At 38.7% G+C, this 23,488-nt stretch overlaps 1 protein-coding gene across 1 annotated transcript in view; it reads left to right on the plus strand.

Annotated features, from left to right (window-relative positions):
* The window catches only part of cntn3a.1 (contactin 3a, tandem duplicate 1), an 80,606-nt gene that overhangs the window by 44,129 nt on the left and 12,989 nt on the right, over positions 1–23,488 (plus strand). The window contains exons 6-13 of the mRNA XM_063463344.1: positions 2,798–3,001; positions 5,550–5,652; positions 6,235–6,419; positions 8,810–8,949; positions 12,493–12,622; positions 14,865–15,015; positions 19,509–19,636; positions 21,950–22,125. Coding sequence (XP_063319414.1) covers positions 2,798–3,001; positions 5,550–5,652; positions 6,235–6,419; positions 8,810–8,949; positions 12,493–12,622; positions 14,865–15,015; positions 19,509–19,636; positions 21,950–22,125 — 1,217 coding nt within the window. The remainder of the gene's footprint in view (positions 1–2,797; positions 3,002–5,549; positions 5,653–6,234; positions 6,420–8,809; positions 8,950–12,492; positions 12,623–14,864; positions 15,016–19,508; positions 19,637–21,949; positions 22,126–23,488) is intronic.

The following is a 23,488-nucleotide window of genomic DNA, read 5'->3' on the forward strand; positions in this document are numbered from 1 at the left end:
CTGTTCACTGTGTCACGCTTTGCATCTACAGAGGGTATTGTTTCAAAAACAGACATTAAATATACATGGAAATGCCTGGATGAGAGCTGGCATGTATTATTTATGAGAGAGGAGGATATTTCAATGATTCCCTTTGCGGTTTGAATGGATAGAGCTAGAATTTATGTTTGGTAAGTCATAGAGGCAAGGAGATGCCTTAAAAGTGAAGTGCTATGGCTATAATTAAATGATTAGTTCAATGTTATGGGAAATACACCTCTTTGCTTTCTGGCCAAGAGTTATGAGAGAAGAACAATCCCACTCTTAAATATAAGCGCACAGTCAGAAGGTTGTTAGCTTAACTTTGCTAAATAATTCAAAATACAAGTTCAATTCAATTCTATTCAGTTCAATTATTTTTATTTATATAGCACCAAATCACAACACCAGTCGCCTCAATTATAAGGTAAAGACCCTGTAATATTAGAGAGAAACCTCAACAATCAAACAACCCCCTCCAAATAAGCACTTGGCGAGAGTGGGAAGGAAAAACTCCCTTTTAAGAGGAAGAAACCTACAGCAGAACCAGTTGGGGGCAGTACTTGTTTTTGTCTAAATCAAGTTTTTTAAAAATATGCACCTGTCCATATTTCTGTTATTCACTAATTACTGACTATTTCATGTATTTAATCTTTTAAAACATGAGGTAATATGTATGGTGATAACAAATTCCACGTACATTATATAGCACTGTTGACACAAGCAAAACAGTATGCTCAAAAGGTACATCCAAAGAAGAAGCCACACACAAAAGCCAAGAAAGGAGGGCGCTTACACGCACGATTTTACATATTGTAAAAATTATTTCTCATATTGGAGTTCTGGGCATCACTGACACATTCTTGGAGAGAAAGGTGTGATTGAAATATGTGGTCCAAGTTTCAATCTGCAGTTGGGTTGATCACAAGGTCAGGCTGTCCTTTAGTCCTCCAATGCATATAAAAATCTGCTCTGTGCTTGGTAAAAAGGGAACATCCTCACATGCTCATTATACAGGAAGTTGTCTCAGATTTCAGGACCTAAAAACACAAAATCTTGACATATGAAAATATTATTAAATACAAAAACTCACTTGCAGGTTCACAGGAAAGAGGCTGGCATAATTACAGGGACTATAAAACAGACTAAGTTAGTGTAAACATTTCTAGAAAGGTGTTAGTTAGGAATGTTCTCAGAGGTACTCTGACCAAAGAAGTGACAGATACTACTTTAAAAGTGCCTGCAACACACAGTATGAAAACAGAGGTGCATTTTTCCATGAGTCTGTATAAAGTGCTGTTGTTTTATGTCTTTGCTTATATTTATTTACCTGTATATTAATAGAAATTGGCTCAGCTTTCATCAGTTTCTGTGATGATTGTCTTTGCTGGTTTTCCAACTCCTTAAAAAACTCTTAAGCTTAAAACGCTTGAAATTCTTCCCTTCTCCTGGCAGTTTTTCACCTTAATAACTCTCTTAAGGGCTAAGATGCCATTATCTTTACCTGGATCTGATAGCTGTGTACAGAGATTTTTTGAAAATGTCATAATTTTAGCATTTTTCTTTGCATTTTACCACTCAGCTCTCAGAATAGGGTCCTACAGGTTGTAGCTGGCGAGACGTCAGGCCAGTTTCCTTTGACTAGGAGTTAAAGTAGAGAATGCAGGTGACCAGGGGAGTACGAATAAAATAATCAAAGCTGTTACACACGTTGTCAAGATCATGATCTCTGTATCACTTTGTGATCTGCAATGTTAGCAGTAATATGCCAAAGCCTACACATCCTCTTGACCCCTAAAGAGCAGAAGTGAAGAATACTGAGTCAGTAGATGAGTGTCCGACTCACATCTCAATTATTCCCTGTACTGTAGTGCAGAATCATCACTTAGACAAGTTTTTACCAACAGCCAAGATTGCTTTTGGGACAGGGATGCAATATGGTCCAGAGCAATCTATCCTAGTGTCAATATGTCAAAACACCATCATTCCTTTTTATAATGTTGCTGATTGTTAGTGCAAAGCCTCTCTGACTGCACTCCATTTGGTTGATAGTACTGGGAGTCTTTTCCAGAAGCTTGTTATCATGGATGATGAATAGTAGACGAGGTGGTACAATACCAAATAACCAAATCTGTAATACATTGGTTTTATTGGGCATTGAACTGTTTTTTTATGCAGGAGGTGCAGCTTAAAGTTTGATTTAGGACCTTCCGCAGCTACATAACAACCACAAGGGGAGATGCTTTTTTTTCTGTGTACATCCACTGTTGCTTAAATGAATTCTTATTGGATTATAAATCCCAGAAAGAAAAGGTAAGTCAAATAAAGAACAGGAAATACAAATTAAACAGCATACATAAAATTAAGGATGGTCCAGTTACAGTTGAATTTTACTTTAAGCTGGGTTTAAATCGGAAAAACTCACTTATTATGTGTTATTATGGATTCCTATGACAGATTTCTAACTCTCTGAATAGCAAATTATTCATATTCACAGCATCATGACTTCAGATTAGTGGACGTATGAAACTTTTACCATATTGAGGACATTTATCCAACAGTGAGTAAGAGTAATTGCGCTTCAATTATAAATTGTGTTTTTAATCAAGGAAGGCTGGTGCTCAGTCCAATCCACTAATTGCTTTATCCCTGAAGGCATCCACTTACCCTCTGAAGTGACGAGGCTGCTGATGAAGCACACATTATCTGTATATGGGTGTAGGCGATGCTCAAACACAGCATGTGTTTTTCATCTGCTGCTTTTTGATTGTGTTCACAGAACTTAGCTTCACATGGATCTTCAATGAGCACCCCTCGTATGTCACCCAGGACACGCGGCGATTTGTGTCCCAGAAGACGGGCAATCTCTACATCGCGAAAGTGGAACCCTCTGATGTGGGGAATTACACCTGTGTAGTCACCAACACGGTCACCAAAAGCAGCGTTGAAGGTCCACCAACACCTCTGGTCCTGCGCGTTGATGGTATGAAAGAAGCTATTTGCTAAAAATACACAGAGTATAAAACAGGAACTGTGTTTTGAGACATGTAAAATTGAGAAAGGCTTTTTTGTTTTTTAATTATAGCGATGACTTTCATTAAAACTTGGCAATTTTCACCGCCAAGTCTGAGAGTGTTTTCAGAGTGTTTTGATATTCTCTGATCTGATTGTTGAAAAGATGGAAACACTATTGTCAAAGTCAGATGAATTTATTTTTGTACATTCCAGGCACGGCGACCTCTTTGCACTGTGCATTTCATGATGTTATTTTAGAAAGTGGTAAATGAATCTTTTTTTAAAGTAGTTTTAAAGTTAATCTAGAATGCCTGCACATCTGAAAACTGACCTTTCAAGAACAAACTCTTTATTGTCATTACACAATATTTTCTTCCCATGGTGCATAAAAGCTTAAGTAGCATAAATACAAATATAGAATACCATATACAAATACGATATACTGACATGTATTAAAAAGTGGAATTTTACCATTACGGAATAGGTAAAGTAATTCTGTCACTGTTTAAGGTACATATACTTTTCTCAGCTTGACTAATTTGCACAACGTTACCATCACATAGAAATTAATGTCATTGTTTTGAGAAGAGTAAGAGGTGTTTACAGTGAATATGTAAAAGGAAGTCAGCCCACCTACATAGCAATATATGCACTGTCCTGGGGTCACTCGTTTGCAGTGTTGGGCAAGTTACTTTGAAAAAGTAATTCAATTATAGTTACTAGTTACTTCTTCAAAAAAGTAACTGAGTTAGTAACTGAGTTACAATATTCTAAAAGTAATTAATTACTTGAAAAGTAACTATTGCGTTACTTTAAAAAAAAAACGTTTAACCCTCTGGGGTCCAGGGTATAATTGGCCATTTTTAACTACTTTTGATTTTCCCTCCACATTTTACCTTTAAAAACTATTTACTTTGTCTTGTTTGGTATCATTCTTTTCAGCACAACCTCACGTGCCTGAATTTACAGTCATGTTTTCATTTTGACATACTGTATTAACACAATTGATCTAAAATCAGACAAAAAACATAAAATCAGAGTAGAAAAAGTTATATTTTTTTTACTGTAACAACCACAAACATCTTTAATGAATCATATTTCATAACTTTAAATGCAAATATTAATTGTCAATTTTAAAATCCTATGCACAAGTTTTGCAAACAACAAAGTTATTTGCATCCATTTACCTTTTACCCTTTTTTAATATAACCATTTCAAACTATTTACAGAACAATCAGCTGTTCTGCATTCAATAAGATGCCACACAAATTATTTGTGCCACTCCAAAAAAATAATTTCTGTCCACTATAAAGGAGAAGATCACAGCCTGATACCTGCAGGTCTGACAGCAGCAGGTGTATCACTCCTGTTTCTACCTGGAGACAGCAGTCGCCTCATTGTTCTGACACACAACACAAAACTATCCACAACACTACACACTAACTACACAAGACAACACATGAACTACACACTCCAAACACGCTAAACGTCACAAATCTCTCACATCTCAAAACTCGCTCTCTCTCTTTTTCTGCTCTTTCTCTCTTTCTCTCTCTCTTGCCGTCACTCCTAAAACTTCCCGTTTTTCTTTTTTTGCTCATAAGCAGAGAGTGCTTGCTAGCGCTAACGTGACGAAACTATTGAGGAAAAACGCCGTGTATATATTGTTTATCATGACTCTGGTTTCATGTGGCCTATCAACACAATTTAAAAACTGGTATATATCACCTTGTTACTTTGTCTTTAAGTGGTCATGTGACTGGCTTACCACGACTACTTTATTCTTCCTCAGTCAAACAGCAGCACTCATGCGATTGTTTTGCTCCCTTAGCTCCAGGTGTTGTGCTAAACAGTGATCGTGATTGCCGTCCGCGGGAGCGCGCAGCTGCTTAAAGCTGTAGCGTCCAGATTACTTACAGCTACTTCCGTGCAACTGATATAAAATGCGGTAAGCTGAACACAGCTTCAACCGTCTGTTTGTTGAAAAATAGTAACGGACCGCATTTTCTTGTTAGTAACTGTAACGGCGTTGTAACGATAGGAATAGTAATTAGTAACGCCGTTATTCCCATCACTGCTCGTTTGTGTCTCTATATTTTTAACATGTTGTACAAAAACAGTATACATTTTATTTTATTTAGTTTTCTTTTACAGAACGTGTTTTTGTGTATAATTATACAAATTATATGGGCAACAGTACTTGTTTTGGATGAAAAACACATAAGTGTAATCATTTCTATCATTTATGACTTTGACTTGACTCACTAAGTTAAACGTTTTCACTGTGCATTTATAGAAAATAATTGAAATTTAAATCTACAAGCCAACAAATGCAATCTAAAACATCTCCCAGAGTGAGATGTAGAAGTTCTTAGAGCCCATGTACAGCATCATCACATAGTGATCTAAAGTATGTTTTGATTTTCTTTCATTGTGACCTTTTCAGTCCTTAAGCTGAAAGAATCCCCCCTCATATATGTGAGGCGTCTCTCCCTTTTTTCTCTCTGTAACTGCAGGTGTGATGGGCGAATATGAGCCAAAGATTGAAGTGCAGTTTCCTGAAGTTGTCCCCGTTGCTAAGAGCTCCACTGTCAAACTGGAATGTTTTGCACTTGGAAAGTACGTCCCGCTGTGAATTGTTATGCCACTTTCATAACTACACACTGAGCTGTTTGCTTTACCATTGTAAGCTGCATGGTAAGAGCAAAAAAAATGCTCTTCTTGTCTCACAGACTGCAAAGAAAAGAAACACTCACAACTTCATGTTTCATATTATTTCTACTTAAAATCACTTTATTGCTAATATTCATTATCCTTTCTCATATATTAAGCGAAGGTTGATCTCAGTAATATACCAAAATACTCATTGGCCATTGTTAGTTTTGGAGCCCTAATATTTGAAAGTTGCTTTCAAAGACATTTGTGAAATGCATAAATTTGTATAATTGAAATTGTGCAAATTCAATAATTGTAGAAAGATGAAAGGCTGAAAGATTTTTAAATTCTACACGTAATATTTGTACAAGCCTTCTTCATTTTTCTGTCACAAAAAGGTGGCTCCATATTCATATAAGTCAAATAAACAATCAACAACCAATGAATATATTAGCATGGACTGTCACCAGTTTATTATGTTAAACACCAGTGTTGATATATGTTGTTTTTGCATGTTTGTGTGTGTGTGTATTTTTGTGGTTTTAGCCCTGTGCCAACAATCAGCTGGAAAAAAGTGGATGGAGCCTCCTTTACCAGGAAGGTGGACATAAATAAAGCCAGTGGAGTTTTAGAAATCCCTTACTTCCAGCAGGAGGATGCCGGGATGTACGAATGTGTGGCAGAGAACAGCAGAGGAAAAAACTCGGTGAAAGGAAAGCTGTCTTATTACGGTGAGCAGGAGCGCGGTTTGCCTGTGTTTGATCTCAAACTTACCTTACTTCACACCTCTCAGAGATTAAAAAAATATCTCATGCCTTCAACCTGTCAGTCTTCTTCCTCATATGTCATGTAGTTTCAGAGACTTTTACCAAATCCTTTACCCACTGATTCATAACCTTATTTAAACCTCTTCAGAGGTTCACTGCTCTGAAGTATGATTGAAAATCTTTCGAATAGGAGTGCGCCATTGGCGTGGAGTGTAACAGAAAGTTTTATATGTTGTCATGCAATCTGTGGTTTTTATTAGAGCCTGTATACAACTGCATCATATAGTGGGATGTGGTAGTAAATTAACCTATTACCAGTAGTACAGTTCAGACAAGCTCCTTATTGAGCCAGCAGGTAAGACGGGGCACACAGATTTATACCACCTTTCAGAGAGGCGTGATTTTTCCTTCACCACACTGGACTTATGGACCATATTCTGAAAAAGCTTTTAGCAGTCCTTGATTAAGTATTTTTATGGTTTTTCTCTCCATTATTTTGCAGTTTATGCATTGATGATATCTGCCCACGAGGCCCAATAGGGATGTGCTTGAGTGAAATCATCAAATCCAGATTTTTCTTTCCTGTGAAGGAGGATGTCTTTGATATGATAATAGGGTTTTTTTTGCAGGAACTGTGGGTTAGATGAAAAGCTCATAGTACCTGTAGGTAGGCTGAGGACTGAATATGCATTACTCCAAGCAGTAGCATGGCTGACAATGCTTAAAATAAGTAAAATGATCGAGTGTTATGGTCATGTTCTAAACAAGGTAGTGATTTTTCAGCAACTTATAGCTAGAGCGCTGGCCTATATGCCTCATCTCAGCTACAGTTGTGGGGAAGTCATGTTTCTCTTTGTAAGATTTAAGTCGTGTCTCATCTCAAAGCCCCACAGATTGACCGGCTGCCAGGTGATAAAAATCAGTAATCTCATTTTGAAGTCCCATAGACAGGGGCTTGTGGGACATCCATCAACTCTGCAGAAGAATAGAAGAATCAATACGGGGATGTGGAGCTAGTGACAACCAAACAGAACGAGCACAGTAACAATAAGGGTCGGCCTCTCTCCTTTCATTCCCCGCTTAATTGTCCTTCTGCAGTTCCAGGGGGTTTTAAGTAATCAGATCATGGTTTACTGCATTTGAATGGGCTCAGTCTCAATCAGATTGACTTTGTATAGAAGTCACTTGCATGGCTTCTTCCATTCCATTATGTTATCTCAGACAACCTCATTTGTAATGTTGTTAACAGGGTGTCATGCACTCCTGTTTCTATAGTCACACATTTTCAGTACTTTGCGTATTTACTATACTAAATGTACTTCCCTCTATGAAAAGATCATTAAAATACCCAATTGATAACAAAATATTATCGGATCTCTACTGAACAGGAAATGCATCCATAGCTACTCGTATTGTTTTACAAAGAGTTGTATTCACAGACACAGTAGTCCATAAAAACAGCCATCCTTTCTTCCATATAAAGATTTGTTGTTTCTTTGTCTTTTATGTTATTAAACAGAAGAATTTTTTATATGGCAGTAACCCCACCCCTATGCTAAGGTTCATAAAATGCGGTACAACTAATTTATATTGATTGTCTTATTAAATAATCACATTTTGATCTGAAATGACACCGTTTATAAAACACTGTATTTTAAATGGAAAATGATTGGCTGAAGTTGCTGTACGTGGGTGAGGAGCTCCTTTGCAAAAAACCCTCCTTGGCACTGAATGTGCCATAGGTGCTAACACTTTATGAAATTATTATTATTACATTATTAAAGTAGCACACCTAATCAAGCCAACTGCCTGACTGACTCTCATTGACCCTGGCAGGGCGTCATGCATTTGCGTGGGTGCTTCCTGAGGTCCATAAATCTTATATAAGGTGCTGGCCATTTGTGCGGCAGGAAAACCACCATTATGTCTTTAAATTGACATGACAAGTGTCAAAAAGTCACTTGCCTGTGTTACCAACTGCACTGCGGAAAACAAAGAAGCAGAGAGCCATTGTTAGTCTCAGTGGCCCCGCATCTTTTTAAACTTCTACACTTTACCGAGGATGGTCTCACCTATTCACTATTGATTTTTCTCTGTGCTAACCTTATAAAGCATTACTTATTTATATATTTTCCATGTTGAGGTCAGCTTCAAGTTAATTAGGAGTACATTTATGATTTGTGCCCTTGAATGCTTTTTAAAGAAGTAATTGCCGTGCTTGGCTAATTCATTGATTTTTTTTTTCAAATTCTGCTGCTTGAGGTAATGCTAAGGCATGTGTTTAGGTATAAAGTGTTAATTTAAAAAAAATATATATATAGATGTGTGTGTGTGTGTGTATTTTGACTTTCCAGCTGCACCTCACTTTACTGAAAAGCCTCAGGATGTACAGAAGACCATTGATGAGACTCTGGTGTGGGAATGCAAGGCCAGTGGCAAACCAAAACCCTCGTACCGCTGGCTGAAGAATGGAGAGCCTCTGGACCCCATGGAGGTAAAATGGATTTCTTCCTAAACTGAGTTTTCTTACATTGCTGCAAAGACACATAAAAAAGCCAATTCCCTCCTCTATGCAGCACTGGCCCCCACAAAAAAGCACAACAGAAATAGAAAGAAACAAATGAAAAATAAATTAAAATAATACAAAACAGGGGAAAAAAAGCAAAGAAAAGGATCTTACCTTTGATCACAGTCTGAAACAAAGAAGCATCACCTTTTCAGACTGAATTGCCAAATTTACTTTGGCTGAATTGTCAAACACTGAAGATTCTTTGAAACAAGATAATCAAATAATAACTCTATTTTCATGCCAGAAAATCAGTTTAAAATTGTGGTTGTGCAAATCACTTGCTCGCCAAACTCCTCTGCTGTTTCAGGTGGTTGGTTGTAAGACTTTGCAACATAGCAGCAAAAAACAAAACAGTTTAGGTATTCTGTTTTTTTATTTTTTCATCTACACATTTTAGTCACACACATAAACATGTACTGTGTGCTTACTTTTCTCCTTAGATTAAGATCCATAAAAGATGCATTTAATTACCAGCATAAAAACATACTAATTTGTCCTCTCCACATCTAATCAATACCAAGTACTATGAAGGTGTACTTTGAAAACAAGCACATTAAGACTACTGAAAGACTGAAGTATATAGGCTGGTAGTTAAATGGTATTGTTATTGTTAGCAGCATAGCAATATTTCTTTTTCCGTCAACAGCCCTTAACCAGTTCAGTGGGTGGAGATGAGCGTAATTTCATGTGTAAGATGAAAGATGATAAGTTCACAGCAGATTCCTGCAGTAACACGCAGTGCATCTTGGTTAAAGGATGCACTGCGCTGTTTTGCTGGAATTCACTTTGCTTCGGAGCAAATAATGCTTCCAACTCATAGGCTTGTACTTGGCAAGAACATGTCAATTTGAAATGCCTCTATTTGCTTGGGACTAAATTTGGCATCAAAAGTGTGTGTGTATGTGCCGGGGGTGGGTGTTTGTGTGTGTTTTGCAAAGGAGCCAAAGTGATGCCATTTTCTGCCTGTCATCAACTGGGGACTTTGTCGACAATTTAGCGCTCAATCTCACTCTTATCTGCAACTCTCAATTTTATCATTAAGTCTCTCCTCTCTGGGGAGGGTGAGAAATGCCTTATCATCCAAAGTGCATTTCACATTTAGGCAATTTGCCTTGTTTTGTGTTATTGTGCTGCTGGAGTGAGTGTGCTTTCTGCCTAAAAAGACCAGCTCTAGAGAATCACAGTCACCGATTGTGTCAGAATTTGGGCTGGGTGTAATGGGCTCAAAACTGGACAGTTCCTATTTTGTTTGGACATGCCTTTAAAGGGGGGGCTGGTGGGGTTTTGTTGTCTGGAACTGAGATAGGTACCCCAAATATGTGGCACTTTAATTGAAGTGTTTAATGTCAACACACAAGCACCAAGGAAGATTACATTTCTGCCGTTATGACACAAAAGTATTAATCTGCAAAGCTCGTATGCAGAGCAGCTTAAGTCTGAATCTGTAAAAATAGGCAATATTGTTTTAAACATTTCATCTCTGAGCCATTTCAAGTTTTATTTAATTTGAAGGCCCACACATGCTTAACCACAGGAAACCTTTATCATTCCACATGTGCATTTGCAGTATTGATTAGTAAATAACACTGTAAAACTTCCTTTGGCAGGTAACCAAGGTAACATATTCTCTGTACATGTGGCTATATTAATGAGGTGGGGTGTTACCATTTTCAAAATGCCACCGTCAACCGCGGCAACAGTAAATCAATTTCCAAACCCAAAGGTCAGCAGTGTAGAAGGAGAGGGAGCAGGAGGGGAAGGCCAAGAGGGCCATTTGTTATTCCTCATTAGAATGGATCAGTTCTCTCTCCCTCCTCTCTGTCTCAGCATCCTCGGCGCTTTCTTTCTCTTTCTTAAGCTATCTTTCAAGCTTTTTTCTCTCTCTCCACCTCATTTTCCGTCTGTTCCAAGGGAATTAAATGGTGCAGAGGAGAGCTGTCACTTCAAAATGTCACCCCGGCAAAACAAGAACCCACTCATGCTTGTACTTTTTTCACTACACCACCAGCTCCCCCTTTTAGTTGGTTTCTCTGCCTACGACCCTCAAAACCTGCTACATGTCTTCGGCAGTACTAATGGTGTAGTTGCATACTTGCGACAGTCTAGCTACTATAGGTGAGCAATAGGATCACTACAAGATACAGAGAAAGCAGCAACAACTTAACTTTTCAGAGCTCAGTTTGATAAAGTGTTCATATCAGACAGGAGTCAAGCATAATTAAAGATGCTGATAAAGTAGACAATGCCACAATTTGTCTTCAGTTCTAAGGAGATTGTGATAGAGCTACCACTAAGTGTCAGGGTACAGAATAGTGCAGAATGGCACCAACCCGTGCTTTTATGGGTTCATAAGTGCACAGCCCTGGGCTTGTGCACTGTGTAACCTGAAAAGAACCATCTATCATCTATTCAAAAACCTCCCTCTCTTTGTGGTTCTCTCCCTCTCTCTCTTTATCATTTCTTTTTTTCTTGAATACACATACATGCACCCAGCCGTAGCCAAATTTATGGGACTACTTATTTTCCACCTGGAAACTGCTGGATGCATCAACACCCAGGACACCCTCTGGCGGTGGCTTTAGTTGCTAGGTCAGCCATGTCTCTATCTTGTGACTGGTCCTCAGAAAGAACTCTATTTGAAAGTCCTCTGCGGTGTCACAGACTGATGTTAAGGGACAGTCCTTGTCTTTTCAAGTGCCAGTGCTGTAATGATTCCAGACGACAGACAGACTGGCGGCAGGACCCTCTGGACTACTTTGTCAGAGGCATTAAAAGGTCCAGCTACACTCTATGGAAAGATCAAGGGCAAGAACAATGAGTGCTGCCACAATTAAATTGGCGTAACTATAAAACGGGAGAAACAAGAGGTGCCAAACCTTGTAAAGGTCAAACGAGCAGTGGAAAGTGAAGAACTTTGTATCAGTTTTATTACGAAGGTGTTTTTGAAGCTAAATGTATTCATTTTAAAACAATTACTAGCATTGTATATCTATATCTATATATTTATAAACTATGTACTGAGTATTTGGTGGAGTAAAAAAAGAGTCAGCAGCAAGTTTGATGTGCTTGATTTTAATTATTGTTCTGTAATGAATGTTAATTAAATCTCTCAATATAGCTCTGCCCACTGTAAATCTTGTCAGTCTAGCACTTTTACAGTATCATATACTGTAAAAATACTAATTTTACCGTTAGAGACGTGCTGTCAAGTTCTCCTCAGTTTCAGTAAAACACCAGTTGAAGTGCAGAGTACGTGGAGTACTAGAGTACCATCTACAAAGATGGTGGTCCTGATTAGATGCAAACCTTGGAGTGTACTGGGGCATATTTTTGCACCTGAGGCAAGAACCTTCAGTTGCTTCCTCGAATTTTCTCTAAACTTGTTTGTTGTCTGGCTGTTGGGCAGTTTTCATTTCAGATAATTTTAAGTATTTGATGCATGCATGTGTGTCTTTCTGTCTCCAACAGGACAGAGTTCAGGTGAATAATGGAGTTCTGACAATCAGCAGCTTGAACCTGGCTGACATTGGCATGTTCCAGTGCGTGGCAGAGAACAAGCACGGTCGAATCTTTACCAATGCCGAGCTGAGAGTTGTAGGTAAGACCAAAGATAGAAAGCTGTTCATTTATCTAAATTAACAAAACAGAATTTAACCCAAGGCTATATCTCTTATACCTGCTAGAATAAAAATGCTAAATACATTTTTCCAGTAACATTCTCCTTTTTTACTCTTTCATAAAAGTCTTTGCAATACAATAAATATCAGTTTTCTTCACTCTGTGAAGGAGACTGAGGAAAAAACACAATTATTTCTGAAGTTCTGTTGCCAGTAGTACTCTAGCTATGTGCACATGACCTTATTTGATGCTTGTCCATGCCTAGCAAGGCCGAAGTGACTGACATGTTTACTAGACTATAAACTGAGTGTCTGTGTATACCAGGATAAAACAACTATATTTTGAATAGTTATATATTATGTTATTCAAATATCATCAGGCAGAGTTTTCAACTAGATGGTCAAGAGGCACATGATAAAATGGTTTGTTTCAGACAGATGATGACCTTAGAGGGTGCACTGATACCAAGCATAACATAAATAAGAACAACTTTTTACTGTCAATTATGCAAATATGCTCATTATGCACAGTTTCCAGAATATTACCAGAAAACCTCCACTTCTTGTGAAGTTCATGGATCACATGCGTTTGTGTTTTTGATGTATGGCTACTTTCGGTAGATGCAGTGTAATTATGGAAGATGAGGCATGTCTCAAAGTACAGCTTCAGTAGCTGACACAGTGGAAGTGAACTCAATATGCAGTATATACTGTAGAGTTAGAGTAAAAGGCTTTTGGTTTGGAGAAATTGTCAAAAGGCAGGCACATAATTGGCAACAGGAATTCAGGTCAACAGGTAAAGGTAGTACAAAAAAACCAAGATGCTGAAACTGTCTGGGTACGAAGAGTTGAAAAAATGTATTCCATATCTTGTCTGGTATACTTACTCATTTGGCTCTGCACATTTGGGCTATTGTTTTGGAAACAGAGTGAATCCTTTTCCTGCAAACTGCATTTTAAGTACTTTGGCGTGTGAGTTTGATGCAATAACATTTGTAAAACTCTCAGGAGCAACGCCACGGCTCGACAGATGAGGTTTAAATGCTTTCTGTTCAGAAACATATCTAACGCTGACAGTCAGCTGAACATAAAGTAACTGCAAGAGTGCAGACAGGGTTGATGACGTAAAGGTCACAGAGCCGCTTGGCTTAAATGTTTGGTGTGAAGGTCTAAAATTACTGTAGCAGTAAAACAGTCACCACACAAGAGCTTGGCCACTAATTGTCAGCGATTACTGATACCTAATGCCAATAACTTGTTGTATTGTCACAGAAAGTTATCTGGATTTGCATATTGCATCAGAAATATAATGAATAATTAATAAATAGTTTCAGTTATAAGACGTCTAAATATGTTGGAAACTTGAGTAGGTGGATTTGTTTATAATTAACTATGTTAAGCTTGCCTGGCTAATTAAATTCAATTATTATTATTGCTTTTTCTCTTTTCTCAAGTACAGAATATGACAGACATTGGTCTACGCGGCCTGCTTTTAAGTTACCCATTATAAACAGATTGTACTGAAAGTCCCGAGGTCATATAAACCACCCATGTAAATAGAGAAAATGAGGAAGACAGGAACTCTTGGCTTGCTTTTCATACAGAGTGTCAAGAAATAATTGTGAGGGGGCAATATGTGCATAGGTACAAGCGTACATTATTGTATAGTGCTGCATACGCACGTGCACCGGCATATGTTGGCAGGTGCTCAGCCATGTCACTGGCGCCAGGCTGTGTATTCACTTTGAAGAGCTTTCTGCTGAGTAGTTTCGCATACAAAACAGCTCCGGACGACGGCGCCTTAGTAATTAAGGCCTAAAGCAACAGCAGCAAAGCCTCCCTCTTGTTTTACATTCGCTCATTTTGCTTCAGAGCCCCGCGGTTTTATCTTTAATGCATAATGTCTTCCTAAGGAAATCTGGAAAATCACTTTCTTTTCAAATAAAATATTTTCCTAAAAATGTGCCACGTCTGTTCTCCTGCATTTACGGATGCATTACAGTCTTTCCATGTGTGGATATGTGTGTGTTGAAAGAAAAGGATGTGAGAGCTGACCTGCCTAATGGATTTAGTGACCTGCGTGTTTTAGGAAGCTCAGGCACTCTAGCTCTTCCACCTTGCTCATTGGTCTCTATTTCTCCCTTTCCTTTTTTTTACGCCTCTCTTGTCTCCCTCACAGTATTCACATGCCTTTCCACTTTTTTTTATTTTTTTGTCCACCAGCAATTGCTCCAGACTTCTCCCAGAACTTGTTGAAGGCCCAAACTTTGGCCCGACAGGGTGGCGACGTTCTAATCGAATGCAAGCCCAGGATGTCTCCTCGAGGCATGATTTCATGGCGGAAGGGAAAGGAAGCCCTGAGAGAGAGCCACAGGTAACAGGTTTCTTTGTGTTGAGCTGTAAGTGTATTGAGTGGGGGATCACTGTTGTTTAGCTTTTCTGCTTTACTTGCAGAATGGTTTTTTATCGATGTATTCAATTTTTCCCTACTTGATATTCAAGTGACAAATAGCAAAGAGTAAAATCACAGTGTGACACAATGCAATTTGAATTGCATAGTGTGCTCTCTCCCTGCTTTCTGTGTTTTCTTCCTGAACTCTGTTGTAGTCTTCAGGCTGTGCTCAAAGCTGAGTTTCTGCACTGTTTACTTAAGGTAATTGGGCATTCCTAGACTGCGGCACTTGGATCAATGCACTGATCCATCAGCTCATTAGCTGCATGTAAGGCCTGGAGGGTCATTAGAGCACAAGTCAGACGATGAGCCAGACCACCAGCGAGACACGGAAGGAGCGAAATCCCCAAAAGGACAGATCAATTGACAGCTGCTGGACATACATTCTTTTATGATAGTGTTGGTGACACAAGGGAAACCAGCTGCACACCTTGTTTTATTAAAAGTCAGGTTAAGTACAGATCAATGCGATGCCGCTGTGTGCTGGAGAGCATAAGGCAAAAGGAAAAACAAATGTTAATCAGACAAGAAGGAAAAACAAGTCTCCCCCTTGAGACATAATACTGGCTAAGGTAGAAGTAGGAAGTAAAGTTAGAGACTGATGGAGATTTCTACTGTTTGCTCACACAATGCAGCAAATGGATACATGCAGATATTCACTTTTCCTCAATAACGTGTTTTTTGGGGCAAGTATTTCAGGTGTACTGCTTTAATCTGCCATTGCATGATAGTAAATCACTTACTCTCTCTTTGACAACATCTGTATTTTGAACAGCAGTGCACCAGCAGTAGGTAAAGCTCGCCTGCTGGCAAATCCAGTGATGTAGCAGGGGTTCACATTTCTCTCTTGACATGGGATTAATTGTTCACCTGGCCCAGCAGCTTTTCCACATCTAACCTCTGGGATACCCACTGGCACTGCAGTGGGGGGTGCCGGAGGTTTTGTCATGTCTCGGCTCTCCCCTGCAAGAGGAAATCATGGGGTTCGATTTCTTCACTTCAGAGAAATATTTTATTTGCAGCAGCAAATGGTTGCAAATGGCTGATAAATATTGGGACCAGCTTGCAGATTTATCACCCTCTTAAGCATTGAAGGAAATTGCATCCATACTGCATTATCAATTGTACCTATAAAGGCCAGATTTGCCCTGTGGGATTTAACGTTAGAGCCTTGCCCTGAAGTGGGAAAGATGCATGCAAGACGTTAGGTTCTGACATTATTGCAACATCTCTTGCAAGCCTATTCCCTTGTTCCTGGCTCATTAGCATTTACTTTGCTCCACATCGAAATGGGGGCTGTTACCAATGCTATTACAGCAGTGGCACAACACTAATCCATCCCACTGGCTCAACTAAAGTACCCATAATTCCTTCTAATCTTCCAGGGATAATGTTTTCAAGGATCTGGAGTAGGAGAAAACAAATCAACTAAGAACAAGGCAGGATCTGATTAATGAAATCATGCAGGGGTGATACCTATTCCAGCTCACATTCCTAGTATTCACAGTATAACGAAATAATTTCATAACAGGGTTTCTGTGCACTTATGTGGAGAACTTTGAGGTCAACGATAAAGTGCTTACCTTAATTTAATTTCAGCGCTGACCACTGCCAGCTATTGCAAAATGGATATAGGAAATAGCTCTCAGGAATATTACCTTTAGATTGAACCACGGTGCTTAAGATCGTTATGCTAAACGGTAGTGTATGTATCACTTTATCATGTAATGGGAATCAATTTATAATCCTAGTACTCAAAGAGCTTTCCAGCTGTGTTTCCAGAATGTGCTTCACTTGTGAGTGACACAACTAGTACCCGAGTATACTGCAAGTTCGCAGTAATACGCTGAGTTAATTATGCAGCGCTTTTTAAGTTGGCTAAAGTAATGTTTTTCATTTACAGCCTCTTGATTTTTGTTGCACCATGGAGAGACAGTGCAGGCTTTTAGATCACAGCCAGAAGCTCACTTTAACACTGGCCAGAAAGGTTGAAATAAAGTGTCTGTTTACTATATCACACTGCTCAAGCTTTTATGTGCCCCACAAATTTCCCCAGTGCCTTAATTGCTCCAGGGCAACCTTTTAAAGGAAGGGGAACCAAGCAAAAGCATTTCAGGCTGATAATTCTCCTTACATCTTTATCCCACACCTTTACTTTGTAGCTTTGGTGAAGACGAGGCCTGACATTGTCTGCTGCACTGTTTAATGGCAAGTGTTAGCCGTGTGACATCTCATATCCATAACTCTTTGTTATAGCCCATTACAAAGGAAAGCCCTCAGTTCAGTTTGGAGAGTATACCCCCAGCTCCGTGGGGAATGGGCACCGTTGAAGGGGCTAATGTATTTTAACTCTTCCAGCCTTTGATGCGACACAGGTCATTTTAAAACATTTTAACGGATCCACGTTGCCTTAAAGGGACCTTTTAAAAATCAGCTTTCAAGCTCCTGTTTCATACCAGTTATTTCTGAAAACCTGGCCTCTAACCGTTACTCCATAATGTGCAGTTCAGTTGATGATGTGGGAGCTTCTAGTGTGGGTTTGCAGGGCAAGACATTTATAGACAGGATAATTGATTTGTAAGGATACAAATATGGTCAGAAGATTGTTGAAAGGCAGTATCAAAAATTGTTGGGAGATAATTTAATCAAATTGTCATGACCTTTCCGACCGAAGAAATAAACCGAAGACAGATTTTCCACTGCGGTTCAGCTTTGTAAAAGAGATGACGCCAAAGGATTTTCTCCTTTGCATCCATCAAAAATGTCAATAACGCATTTTGCCTTCGAGCGCTGAGTGTTTGTTCAGCGTTGTAGTCGCTTCCTTTGACAAATTAGTTTTCAACACAGAAATCCTGACACATGGCAATAATCATGTCTTCCTTTTTGTCAGTTAAACCATCTCATCCCGATCTAAGTGTAACATCTGTTTCACATTAGGAAATTTTAATTTGTGCTCATGAGGCTTAATGAGTTTGTAATAACTTTGACAACACCCGAACAAATTAGTTCAACCAGCAGTGGCTGTCTTGCACGACCGGGAAAGTTGAGTTTTTTTATTGTCTTTTTTTTTTTTTTTACAGTTTGCTGTTTTATTGAAGACTGCAGGGACTTTTTCTATATAGCTTCCCCTCTGGGATGATCAGGGCTGGTGGAGACAGTGTGGACATTTCAGCAAGTCACATTTTTGGCTTCAGAGTGACAACTGAGAAATGGCTTTTTGTAACAAGTAGTTTGTCATGCTTCTGTGCTTATTTTCCTTCTCTCTACAAAGTACAACAGATAATGAGCGACAATTATAAATAAATAATGTAAGTTTACGCCTTCATTATTTTCTGCGGAAATCAAGATAAATGAAAAACAGCAAATATCTGTATTTCTCTAATCATGGCAAGCTAAGTGTCTTGAGTAAGCAAGGCGTGTGATAAATTACATCTAGTAATTAAAGGAAAATCAGAGATGGCAGTGGAAATGTGTTTTTTAAAACCCAGCAGAAAGGTTAGATGCTAACTGTAGGTGCTAAACTGGAACAGCTTTGCGACATATCAAACCGATCTCGTGTGAGTGATATATGATAATGCCATGATGAAATACGGGTTTTGAAATGAATGGTTGTGTTGCCCTGCATGCTGAACACATGAATAAATCCTTTTAGCTTTTAATCTGAGCATTTGTTCTCCAGCTTGTGGCCAATTTTTCTTTTTTTTTCACCAAGGCAAAAGGGGTGCTTTTTTGGCATCACATTAAATAGAATTAATCAAACCCTTTTATTTCATTATTTTGTACCTCAATCACCTGCGCGGCTGTACTTTTCTAAAGTGTTTGGTTGCGTAAGGCGTTAGTGGATCTCAACAAACAAGTTTCCCACTTACATGGTTTTTTTCTCCCTCTTTTATCCTCCGTCCTTGACTACATTCAAACACACCGTAATGTGGCAAGATGAATTTCGTTAAGCCTATTTTGTAACATGTTATTTGTGCCCACATTTTCAGTGCATATTCAAGGCCTTGCTGACACCGACATGCTTTTAAGACCTGTTTTCGAGTGAATGTTTTTAGTGCTGCTGGAGTGAGCGCCAACATTTTTGTGCTTTCCTTTTTTCCCCGTTTCTCAGCTGTCCACGCTTGTTATATGCCAATAAGAGCAGAGAAAATATTTCTTGATTTCTTTGATTTCTGTTTACAGTTGGTTGGTTTATAGTCAAAAATTAAAAGCATCTACTACTACCAAAATAGCACCAATAGCCACCCCACAATAACAGCGACAGGTCATGCAGGCACTGTTAATGCTAGGTTCCTGCTTATGTAAAAGCACTGAAAGGCTAACAAATTAATCAGATAATGAACTTGATGTTTTTGTGCATTTCAAATATACAGTATGTAAAAATGTGTAATTAACGGTTGTTTTACCCTTTACAGAGTTATGGTGTTGGATAATGGAAGCCTGCGGATCTCCAATGTTAGTAAATCGGATGCTGGAATCTACACATGTGTAGCCAGAAACCAGTTTGGAGTAGCAAGTAGTGCTGGCAGCCTTTTGGTAAAAGGTAAAAAATTGTTCCCTATGTCTAAGTACACTAACAGTGTCTATGTCCCCCCCAACAAGTATTTCATTAATGAGTTTGTTAGTTTTTGTTTGTTGAATCTGTTTGTATTTGTATTTTCTTCAGTTTTTTCCATCTAGCCTTTGCACTAAAGTAAAGCATTTACTTTATGGAAAAACCCCAAGTGAATAGACGTCTGCTTTAAAGCTGTGAGACACAGTGTTACTCTTTAGATGAGCACTGAGCATTACTGCAAAGCTGATGACCAAACAGCAAGGCAGAATTCCTGGTGAACTGTATACAGTCCAATTAGTTGATTGACAGTGGCTGGAGGATGTGGAACATGAGGCCCATTGAATTCTTGCACCATTATGTTTAATTCATACTTTTTTTGCAGAGTGCCACGTAGCCATGTTTAGTTTGTTGAAGATTCCTTTCCCTTTAATTCGGGCACTTTTGCCGAGCAAGGAATTTTCTGGGTCTTTCTAAAAAGCAGAGTCAACAACACCGCTCTATTAAAATGCCTTTTGGTGATTCCTCTTCACAAGTACTTTAAATTGCAAATTGCTTTGCAAAGAAGCCCAATTTTGCTGTCTTTTTCCCCCCACAACCTCTTTACACATAGCAATGAATGCAGTATATATATGTGTGTGTTTGTATATGCATGTGTGTGCCTGTATGTGTTTTTTGTCTGTGAAAGAAATTTTATTCACAAAAAATGCAGATTTATGATATTAATCAGTAATTATTCTATAGTAATGCTTAATTAGTTAATTAATATATGTCCAGAGAATTAGTTTTGTGTTTTGGTTTGGTCATTTTTAGGGTTTTTTTGACAACCAATGAAAATACATGAAATGGCAATTTTATAGATCCTCTGCTATATTTAAAATCTCGGTGTATTCAGTTATCGAAAGCAGAATATGCTCCAGTTCCTTACATTTGTTATTTCCGAAACATTCAATTAGTTCAAAGTTGGAATCATTTTTATTTTTATTAAAAAAAAGAGTCTCTCCTCCTCTGCTTTACAGAGGTTCATCCTGAGCTTCAGTTCATTGTTTGGCTGTCAGTCAATCAGGTTCCACTAATCACTCTGCATTACCTTCCCAGCACCAAGCAGCTGAAAGACACCGTTAGTTACCAGTTAAGGATCCAGTCCTGATGACTGAAAATGAATCCTGGACTTTATCATCTGCCCACAAATACAACTGCGCATTAATAAATCTTTGTGTGTAATTGCTGGATGGGTAAACAAGCAGCCTAATTAATTTGCCATATCAATATGAAAGGTGTTCCATCTGTGTGTGCTTTCTATCCTCCTGTCTCCTTAATTGCAGATAATTGGCTTTCACTTGGCTGCTCAGTGGTAAATCATTCCTAAGATTTTACCAGGAGCTGATGGCTGATGTTCCACTTCTGGGTTATTTTGACTCTGTTGAGCCTCAGTCGTGCTGTTTAGGCTTCAGCACCTCATAATGTTGATATTCAGACAGATCTCTGTATTTCCTATACTAATTCGAGCCGAGACGTCGAATTCATTTCTAAACTTATCAACCTTCCTCATGAGCGTTTGAGCATATACTGGTTTTCGATACGTTTACACACTGGTGATTACCATGTGCAGAGCACACCGATGGAAACGAGGCAGCTGGTTTATGATTTTCCTTCCATTTGTAACAGGAAATAAACGTGACATGTCGGAAATCGGAAGCAGAAAGTTTTGCTTCACCTATTTTGCATCGAGAGCCAAGCTTTCCCAAGAATCACCTGGAATATACTTTCATGACCATTCGGTTCTCCTAAGGGGGTGAAGATAAACAAACAGCCTTGTTTTGACAGAGCTGAATATAGACCTTTACTCCTCCTGACATGCTGCACTGGCTTGCCTGTCCATTAGATGCTTATGACATGAATGCATAATTCACATTCAGCCTGGTTTATGGTCCTCTCTGCACCGCACTGAACCACACTCTGAACTGCACCACAATCCCTGCCGCTGAATGAGACGGCAAGCTGAGACGACCAAAGATTATGTTGATGCGCATCACACCGGGGATGAAATAGGATGGCTTTTTGTCTCACGTAAACAGAGCTAAATTGCAGACTCAGAGCTGACCTGCTATAATGGTGTTTGAGTTTTCCTTTGCACTTGTTTATTTTACTTCTTCTCTGTTGGTTATTGATATTTAAGACCATGGTCCTGTTTTTGACACAGGGATGTAAATTATTTGAGGTATAAATACATCAAATAGGAAGGAGGTATAGGGAAACCAGCACGTATACATGGAATGGTAAACTGGTTCTCTGTGTTTACAGAGGCAACTGTGATTACCAGTCCAGCAGGTCATCTGGATGTGACTGTAGGTGAGAGCATTGTCCTGCCCTGTCAGGTATCGCACGACCCAACTCTGGACCTCAAGTTCACCTGGTTTTTCAACGAGCAGCTCATTCACTTTGGAAGCCACGGAGCTTATTTTGAAAAAGTTGGTGGGGTAAGTACAACTCCGGGTCTGAAGGGAGGTCCAGACTGTGGCTGGAGGGTAGAAAATGATGGAAGCACGAGCTATCGCCTAGAAGCTGAACACGAACATCCCCTTTAGATCACAATCATAATGTGAGCTTCAGAAGCCACGCACACATACACACACAATTATCTGATTTGAGTTGTTTAAATGATGTTTGACGTTCATTACAGAAGCACTACAAAACACAGATGAAGCACAGATTTCCTGCCTAGATGTTTTAAACTCTTCTGAGATGTAAAACAAGTACTTCTATGTCATCCCCATCCTTTTATGTTTTCTTTTGACAGCAGTGACTTTGTAAAGCTAAAATCAAAAGCATATCATCAGAGGGGGAGTTTAAAGAAAGGCCACTTGGGAAGAATTTGACTCTATATAAGAACAACATTCTCTACATACTAATTTTTTATTACAGATGAAAAGCTACAGATAATTGAACCTGGAAATATTTGGACGTTGACACAGTTTGGGTCATTTTAGGTCTGTGGTGAAACAAAAAAAGATTTAACTGAAGTGAGCACAAACTTTTAGCTTTTATTTAGAAATATCATTGAAATGTTTTGGTTCAAAATTCATTCAGCTGTGCTTGTCTTCTGTTGCATCTTACTGTAAGCATGTGTCACACTGCTTCCACTGTGTTTCACATAGGATCATGTGTGTTTTGGAGTCTTCTCCATACTTTTTTCATCTGTTCATAAGATTACCTTAGACTTGAGAGAGTATCTTTGTCATGTTATGGGTTTACAGCAAGCCTTTTCAATTCTAGTACTACCTTTTACCTGGTGAATGGAATAATGAAGGAGTTATTAACAGTCCAGCTTCTGAATTGTACAAATGTGTTTGCTTCCTTGAAAAAAAAGTTAGACGCATATTGAAGAATCTTTCCTCCAAATTCAAGATGACTAATCTGAAATTTAAGACAAAAATCTTTACGTTTAGCCATATTCAGCTAACTTTAATTGTAATGGTGTCCAAGTCTACGTATATCCACCTAACTGTGTATAGAGGAAAGGGACACACAGGGAAGTAGTTTGTGATCCATTAAAAGTAACGCATTTTTTAGCAACTGTATTCCAGCTTCAGCTTTCAAGGAGCAAAATGTTTCACATTTATGATGAATCATGCAGCCTTGATTGTTTTTTTGTGTGTGTGTGTTTTTTATTATTATTACAACAGAACAGGCAGACGCTATTTTGCTTGTTCTGCTTGTTAATAACACCTCCTACATTGACAAAAGCAGCAACCAAGAAACTCATAATGCTTTGCTCAGCCATGTGTTACGTGTGATCATCATCTTTTAATAAGGAAAAGCAATTATAAGGCCCGGGCTTCT

The sequence above is a fragment of the Pelmatolapia mariae genome, linkage group LG20, assembly GCF_036321145.2.
Source record: "Pelmatolapia mariae isolate MD_Pm_ZW linkage group LG20, Pm_UMD_F_2, whole genome shotgun sequence".
Classification (NCBI taxonomy): domain Eukaryota; kingdom Metazoa; phylum Chordata; class Actinopteri; order Cichliformes; family Cichlidae; genus Pelmatolapia; species Pelmatolapia mariae.